Consider the following 8,882-nt stretch of genomic DNA (forward strand, 5'->3'; position numbering starts at 1 on the left):
GATAAATACCTTACCTCAGCGCGTTGTATCCAGTAAAAAGTTGTCTTGAACAAAGAAAATTTGTTTCAATTCGATCTCCCCCTAATTCCAAAACAAACACACACCTCACTAAAAGTATTTTACAGCAATGTGCGCAGACACCAGGCCACAAGGTGGCAAGGGAGTGTAATTAAAACAGATCCTCCTCATAGCATCTTTAAGATACATGTGGGGTAATCAATGAGCTGAGCCAGTGTAGGAGTTTGAAAAGACAGTACAGAGTTTCTTTGGCCAGTGTTCCTAGCAAATATTATGGTTAACTTTTGTGAGACACAATTTTTTTGCCTTCACAGTGCTCGGTACGGCCACTGGCACAAGAACAAGACACCTGGAGAGTACCGCACTGGGCCCCGCGTCATGGTGTTCATCATCGGGGGCGTGTCCTTCAGCGAGATGCGCTGTGCTTATGAGGTCACACAGGCCAATGGGAAATGGGAGGCCGTCATTGGTGAGTAGTGCGACAAGCGGTGCCGGAGAGGTCAGACCAGAAGCAAGGAAGGGTTCATACATGCTATTTGTAGATGAAAGGAACTTAACATGAGTCTGAATATGGCTTTTCAGCCTCATGTTGAGTTCCTCTTTGATTTTACAAGGTCTGTCCTCCTCAAGAGTATTTTCTCAATATAAGGCATAATCAGAGATTTAAGAAGGTTTGTGTAGGTTCACACCGGTATGTACTGACCTACTCACACTGAGCTCAATAAGATTAGAGGGACGATAATCATAAAGGTAACTTAAGGTAGGGGGGTGACCATGAATCAAAAAACTCAAATTAGCTGCTCAGAAAGACACAATTCATGTTTGATCTCTGTTGTGATTCAGATTCTTCTTTAAGATACTGAATGACATGTAGTAATATTTTGCCAACATGCCTGGTAATGGTTATCATATGACCAAATTAAAAAAGAAAGAAGCAGTAATTGGAGTTCAGGTTTTCCAAAAACTAATCCAGCCTCTACACTGCATCTTCAGCTGTCAATCACCCACTTTATGAATCCCAGTCATCAGATCCCCAGTAATCACACTGAAGCAGTTTGATATACTGATACGTAGGCTGTGCAGCTGCAGGTAGCTTTTAGACCCTGCCTACTGTGTCTTCTACTAAGCCCTTTCTGTTATAGCCCTCTGTATGGTCTTTAATGTCTTTAAGCTTTGCAGTCAGTCTGTGTTTTAAATGGGAAAATGTCTTGTTAGTTTTTGTTGTGCTCTGCTTCAGCTGTTGTCTTTTTCAAACTACTGTCGTCTTTAACCTGCAGCTTTGCCATGTCTTTCTTGGTCTGTGTGTATTCTGTTTTTGCTCTGTTGTGAATGTGTGTATTCGTGTGTGTGAACTGTCTTATTGTGAATCTTACACTGTGTGTGCGTGTGTGTATGTGTGAAGTGCTGTTGATAACCCTTTTGTTTATGCAAGAGTGGGGGTGGGGGCTTGGACTGTGCTGAGAGACGAGTGGTGAAGCCGCCTCTGTTCCTCCACAGGTTCCACCCATTTGCTCACCCCCACCAAATTCTTATCGGACCTGCAGCACCCCGACTTCCGAGAGTCCACTAGGGTGTCCTTTGAGGACGCAGATGCCTCAGCCGAGTGAGGCAGAGACAGATTGGGAGGGAGGGAGAGAGAAATCACACTGAAAAAAGTAAAGGCAGCCGCACAAAGAAGCCCTTTCTGAACCATCACAGTACAAGGGCTTCCTCCCTGTTCCTTCTTCTTCTTCTTTGAACACTCAGTACTGTTTTTCTGTAACTCCACCCTCCTCCTCCCCCGTGTCCTTCAGGGATGGGCATCCCCAACCTCCCGCTGATGCATTGGCCGCTCCATCAGGCTCCAGTCCCTGTATACTGAGCGTTTAGGTATCAACAAAGAATCCTGCTCCTGAGTCAGTTGTTACTTACCTTCTACTCCAACATGAAGGCCGAATCCGACTATACAAACCCCACATGGAGAAAATTCTAAAATCTAAATTTTCAGGAACTTTTAATGGTTTTTGCAGGTGCAGACTGTAAATTAGTGAATTAATAACATCTCTGTGTAAAAAACACTTTCCAAGTACCAGCACTCTGTTTTGGCTGTTGCTTTATTGTTTATCTCTTAATCTAGAAGCCACCACATGTAGTTGACGTCCTTTTTAGTCCTCAGTCATGATGCAGCAGACCTGTCAGCCAATTGTAGCTTCAGTCTTAAGTTTTCCCTCACATCTATCTCAAGATTAACAATAGAAACTTTACAACATATTGAAGACAGACCCTGTGCTTATTGGAAGTTTCACCATGACAAACTTATTAGCCAAGTAAATATTTTTCTTCTCTGTTTCATACAATCTGACCTATTTTTAAGACCCAAATGTCAGCCCTCTGCTGGCCTTTACTAGAAAATACAAGTTGAACATTCCCTCTGTATTGGCTTCCCTTTGAAAACTAAGAGGCCGAGTCCTCTTCGTATATGGACACCAATTATCTGCACACACTAAGAGAAGTGCTCATTTGTTAATGAATACATATCATACTTAGTTGTGTTTGTTTATAGTAAGAAGTAACCCTGACAAATATGCGTTTGGTGTTGTATGAAGCCTCCTGGCCTTGTCTCGTCACATTGTTGACGTAAAGAGTTTCCTGGCCTGCAGAGCCCCCCAGTCCTTTGGATGAAGCCCAGGTTCTGTCCCTGATGTGGAGCGGCCATGCCTGAGGGGGTTGTGACCCCATCCCTGCTGCCTCCTCCCATCATCTCAGCTGGGTGGATTAAATCGCCCCTCCACAGCCACCCTAAGGCCATTTGAGCCTAACTAACTCCTGATTTAATCTACCCCGAGATCCATCTTTATTAGTTCTTAGTCGTCTTTTATTTTAGTCAAGTCCTAGCAAAGACAGTCACCTTAATTTTCTTCCTCCTAATTTTAGGACAGGTCCTTGAGTTGGATTTCAAAAAAGGATTCTCTCCTTTTTCCTTTTGTATTTTCTTTTGACTCTCAGTCCTCAGACCTGGTCCATGTCACTTTTTCTCAGACCACCATAACATGCTAACATGCCTCATGACTCTTCTGCAGAGGGAGCTTGTTGCACTCTTTCTCCTTATCTTAATTATAACATCAGGTTGCTGGTGCACATGGCAAGTTTTTGGGCAACCCAGATGTTAAAAAGACAGGTATCAATTATTGTTTCACAGCAATTCAGTGAAATTGCCTGGAAAGTGGTCTCTTGTATCATAGCCACGTTGATGCCTCTCTGCTGACAGAGTCTGGGAATGTAGTAATGTTCCACCTGATACGCTTTAGCAACCTAATGAACTAATATAGGTGCTGCACATGTCCAATAGCTGCCACCAATCCCCTCTGCCTGTGAACAAGAGAACTTTTATTTTTTCAGACATGTATTCTTCACAGCAGTCATCCCCGACACATACAACAACAAAAATCTGCTTTCAAAAGAATCTGGGTAGAAGTGCAAAAAATATGATTTACCTGATCAATAGACAGTTTTTTAGGAGTTTTTGACCCATTCTACATTCTGATACACACAGTAATACATAGTCATTTTAGGATTACAATCAATGTGTTAGAGGCAAAGTAGCTTCAGTAAATCAGTTTATTCTACAGTTTGACTTCTTGGCAGATTTAATAGTCTTTTTGCATTCATATTCATAAACACGTCATCCTCTATTTGATATGAACTCTTAAATCTTAACATACACATTCCCATACAAGCCCACATACCCATAAAATGCTGGACTTACACTTACTAAAGGCTAAATACTACAGACCTGGGTAACCATCTCATCCTTTACTAATCTGCTAAAGCGATATCGTTTACAAACCAACCTTTGGTTTTTCTGGTTTTCTCAGTAAGCAGCTCTCACCATCAGCAGTATGGCTGCTCCCTGACATACTGCTGCATTCAATACTTCCTGAGCAAAATGGCCATCACTTACCGAAACAAATCTTTGTTTTTATTATGCTTTTTTGGTCTCAACTAGACATGTACAGTAATTATTTGCTGATGTTGAACATCAACGCCTCAGTGTTGTGTTTCTGGGGGCAGCAAAGCCCACAAAGCTGCGTGTTTGGGGAACAGCAGAGAAGCAGGTGAAGCAGTTCGACATTGATCTCGTTGACCCCCACTTAACCCCTCACCTGTGACCCCCTGACACTGACAACCTTCCCATCAACATAATAACACAACTTGAGATGTGCTTGCCTTTTTTTCTCTGCTGTTTTACTGACAATTCTTCCACTTCTTGTTCTGACCCTTCATAGGAGCAAGTTTAGCTTTACTGTAAGTGAGTGAAAGTAAAGCTTTGACCCAAAATAAAGTGGAAGAAACATGCAGCTTTGCACAGAAACTAATCAGTGTAGTTAAATGTTGTGTAAACTGTTGAACCGATGTGAGGAGTAAATCAAACAGTCTGTTTGCCTTCTGTACGATCAAGAATTTAGCTGGCAGTGATCCTTCTGCCTGTCAGGTAATTTAGTAACTAATAAAACTGGCACTAGGTTTGCTTTACTCCGAACTATCACCCACTGAGTTTTAAAATGTCAGAAATGTGTCTTCAGCTGTCACAACAGTTCATTCCCTGTGTAACAGGTGACTAAGTTTTACATTTAAACCCATGTTTAGGATCGACAAAAGACCTAACCCTGCCTGATGTCATGATGTGTAGATTAGAGTATTTTTCAGCTGTTTGCATGCTCTTTATACACTTTTGTTCAAACACACTCATCTGACACCTGCTTGGCTGTGCATTTGCAGACATGTTTGGTGTTGCAGGGTTTCAAACAGGCTTTGAACTCACAGATTCATGCCCAATGTTGTGTCACTGATTTGTGTGCTTCTGTATTTTCAAGCTGCATTGATTTCAAAATTTAAGACTAGATGTGTGAGTTGTTTTTATAGCAATGCTCACAGAAAAAGTTAGACTCTTGGATTCTAATTTCAAATGTGCCTAAAATTCAGGGTCTCTTTGATGGCCTTTAAAAACTGTCAATATTGTGGTTTCAATCAAGAACTTAGCAGCAACACAGTCACATTTAATAACATTCACAATAAAATAAATGTTTTTGGTTAAAACTCTTCTTAAGGCTACAAACATTTCAGTCTTTTTCTCATCAAAAAATTAAACTCTAAAATATTCCATACTTGTAATTAAAGATTAGTACATTTTAGGGGAATTAAACTTAAGAGAGTTATGAGAAGTTTCTAAGTGATCTTAAACAATCTCCCTTCTAGATATATGCCTGATCGTAATCCACACTCTAAAATGAGATTATCAGCGTCAGTAGGTTATTTCTTAGTGCTACTTGTTTGCTGCCTGATCAAGTCTAAATTGATTTATGGCACGTCTAAGTCTATGACAACACCACACTGGCTTGGTCTAGTTTAGCAGTGAGGACAGAGATCGAGTTTTTCTCTGATAAAAATAATTTCTTGAATAAATTTTGTAGTGATGGTGGACCCTGGAGCCTAACTGTCAGACAGAAAAAGGGCAGAAGAGCAGAATATAGCTAAAAGGGATAGTGATAGAGCATGAGCTAAAAGCTAAAACACGGACCAAAGGCTAAAACACAAGCTAAAGGCTAAAACACAAGCAAAAGGCTAAAACAGGGCAGAAAAGCCGAACAAAGCTAAACCGGATAGTGATAGGGCATTAGCTAAAGGCTAAAACAGGGGCTAAAGGCTAAAACTTGAGCTAAAGGCCAAAAAACAATCTTAAGCTAACACAGGGGCTAAACTGTTTGTGATAATATTCATTCCAATCCACATACAGCAGTTATTCTGCAGTGTTGTCTGCTTTTCAAACTTTAGAGTCTATCAATAAAATGAAGAGTGAGGTTACGTTAGCTCTGCTTGGTAGATGACTGGCAGCACATAACCAGGATTCACCAACATTACACGTTATGGACCTGTCCCAGAGTACCGGACCATATAGCCGGCTACTTAACTAGGTTGCAAACTTACGAGGTTTGCTTAAAGTCACTTTTCAAACAACAACGCTACGTAACTGTTAATAAATACCTTACCTCGATGCGTTGTATCCAATAAAAAGTTGTCCTGGAAAAAGAAAATTTGTTCTCTGTACATTTCCAAAACAAACAGACCCTTTTAAAAATTGAGTCTTAATGACAGTGTGTGTGAGACTCTGGGCCAGAAGATGGCGCTGCAGTCCAATTAAAACAGATTCTCTTCACAGCACATTGAGAAAAAACGAAAACTTGTTAATGTCTTATTGGACCATGTTTTTGGTAGTTGGCGTACTTTTCAGATAAGTATTAGAGAAAGATCTTTTCTGACTGTCAAAATGATCCTGATTTTTTCCTTAACGATGACCAATAGCTGTGGCAAAGCAAATTTAGGAATGTCAGTATTTAAAAGCCAAGCCGCAAATACACTTGACATTTCTCTAGTACAGTAAAACAACTTCCTCTCCCCAGTTTGAGAAAAGCTTGAACACTTTAAGTTTCCCAGTTTTGCTGTTGTCACTACCATCATATCACAGCACACTCATTAAAAGTAACCTGCATATAAAGAGCTGAAAACACATTTTTATCTGATTCTTTCCTACGGTGCAGATCTAACTGTCTGTATTTGCATGTGTCTGTGTTTTATAAATGTGTTTGTCTCCAGGATCAACCAACCTCCTCACCCCCACCACCCTGCTGGAGCAGCTCAAGGCCATGAACAAACCAGAAGAGGAAGTGACAAGCTAAAATCCTCCAATTACATCTCTCTCCTCCTCTTTCTCCTCCTCCTCCTCGTCACCTGTATCCTCCCCGTACAACCCACGTTAATGTGTATGCATCTTGCTTGAGAAGAAAAAAAGACATCGTAGATGATAAAAATATATGTTGTATCAAAGAATAAAACTGCAAGTATTCTCATGTTTTACAATGGATGCAACTAAATGAACTTGTTTCAATAGGTTTAAATATCAGAGCAAAAGGCCATTTAAAACTGAAATTACCAAAATGTAATATTGTATGCTAAGAAAACCTGCTAGAATGTGTGAAGGTCGACATATCTCTTCTTTGCTCCTTTGGTTTTCCTCCTTGCTGTGAGTTTTATTGAAAGCCAGTGGGGGAGGGATGTGCAGTTTGAGAGATTGATGTTGTAAAAATATATCATATCAGTGAACATGCAATATATTTATCAAAGAGGACTCTAACCCCCTCCCTCCTGCCCATTTGAGATGTTCGTATTCAGTAGCATGCTTGGACTCGTGTGGACTGTTAATGTGTTTGTATCCAGTGTGGATGTTTTGGGAGCTGCAGAGTTAATATTTTGCTTTTTCCTGAGATGGGCTTGATTGAAAATCTCTGTTTTGAGTACCTTACAAGCTAAATCCTGCTCTCACATCTTTGGGTGTGGTTGGCGCTGCTGTTACATGTCTGGTAGCCATAATAGTCATGTTTTCTCCAATGAGCCACTTGCACACAGAGGAATCCTGCCAATGGCTATTTATGCTTGCAACAAATTAAAGCTGCCTCTGAAACATCATGGGTATAAAGTTCGATATTAAAGACTAGGACTATGCAACATTAGTGTTAGAATTGTGTTGTTTACAGTTTTTTTAGAGTGAAACAATTGTATATCTAAGCTAGCCTCAGTGTCCAACTCACACTTACAATAGAGAGCTACTGTGAGGGCAGAATTCATCTTGCAATCTAAACATGGAGCCTTTTGAAAGTCACATTTGCTTTGTGTGTTTGATACTCAAAACAATGGATTTTCAGTGAAGTGTTTGGAAAACACCAGATTTAGGAAATAGAAAACACTCTGTAAAAAGTAAGTACCATCCCTCCTCCGGCTGTCCAGACTGTAAAGTATTTACTTACCACATTTTCCTTTCTCCGGACAAACTTCACGTTTTATTGTCAAAAAGGCCGTTGCTTGCTGATATTAATGAATAATCTAACAGGGCCAGTTGTATTTCAGTATTGTGTCAGAATAAGTCTTATCTTTGGTTAGTAATGATGTTTAATTGGGCCATGCACTGAGTAGTGTTGTGTATATGCCATATGTTGCTGTTTTAGCGTCTCACTGTTGACTGGTGATATTTCTAACTGTGAAGTAGTGAATCTTTCCTTTAAAAATGCCAATGTGAAGCCTCCGTGTTTGTGATGTTTAGCTCTAGCTGTTAGTCGTCAACTGGGAAAAAGAACCAATATCTATTTTTCTTTGTCTGTTCCCTCTTCTGGTGCAATGTAAAACCCTCTAATGGTGAATGGCTTTGCAAAAAAAAAAGGAATTTACACTCACTCTTTCACTTGTTTTTCTCCTCCTTCCCCTCATTCCTGGCCAAACAAGTCGTATATTGCACTATAATGCATTTTCTGTGATGCAAACGCTTGACCTTGTGTTGAATTTTTTTCTATCATGATTTGCTGTTGTATAGAGTTTACTCAATCTGATTTATTCAAACATCTAAATTATTTATCAGAGAAAAAAATAACGATACATTAGTCTGTCCTACAACTGTTTAACTTATTGGGATTGTATGTTTGCGAGTATTGAAGCACAAACAATACTTCCATGTGTACCTACTATGTACCAAGGCTGTCTAATAAATTGGCTTCCATTACAGACAGTTTCAGCTCTTTTTTATTGAAATATTTGAGGAGATTCTTTAAAAAACTTGAAACATAAGTACGCCAGACATTAATGAATCACATTTTTTCACTTCTAAGCTGACTAAAATCCATGAAATATATACACAACGAAAGGACAAGGAGCACATACTTCAAAGAAAACCATGCAACACCATAGAAAGCAGCAAACAATACTGTAATTTAACGACAAGTATAACCAGCCAATACAAAAAAAAAACAAATGTGATTTCAAACAGATGATCGTCTTCATAA

The 8,882-nt window shown here is 39.8% G+C and overlaps 1 protein-coding gene across 2 annotated transcripts in view; it reads left to right on the forward strand.

Moving 5' to 3' along the window:
- stxbp1a (syntaxin binding protein 1a) overlaps nucleotides 1-8,604 on the forward strand; it is a 33,133-nt gene extending 24,529 nt beyond the window's left edge. The window contains exons 18-20 of one of the 2 annotated variants that reach the window (XM_074689861.1): nucleotides 333-487; nucleotides 1,516-1,673; nucleotides 6,649-8,604. In XM_074689861.1, the coding sequence (XP_074545962.1) occupies nucleotides 333-487; nucleotides 1,516-1,625 (265 nt within the window). In that variant the 3' untranslated portion in view covers nucleotides 1,626-1,673; nucleotides 6,649-8,604. The remainder of the gene's footprint in view (nucleotides 1-332; nucleotides 488-1,515; nucleotides 1,674-6,648) is intronic. The other variant, XM_074689862.1, reaches the window with a different exon arrangement.
- The last annotated feature ends 278 nt before the right edge of the window (nucleotides 8,605-8,882 follow it).

This window comes from Halichoeres trimaculatus, unplaced genomic scaffold (assembly GCF_033239565.1).
Source record: "Halichoeres trimaculatus isolate MK-OKI-2021-1 unplaced genomic scaffold, fHalTri1.1 fHalTri1_scaffold_16, whole genome shotgun sequence".
In the NCBI taxonomy this organism is placed as follows: domain Eukaryota; kingdom Metazoa; phylum Chordata; class Actinopteri; order Labriformes; family Labridae; genus Halichoeres; species Halichoeres trimaculatus.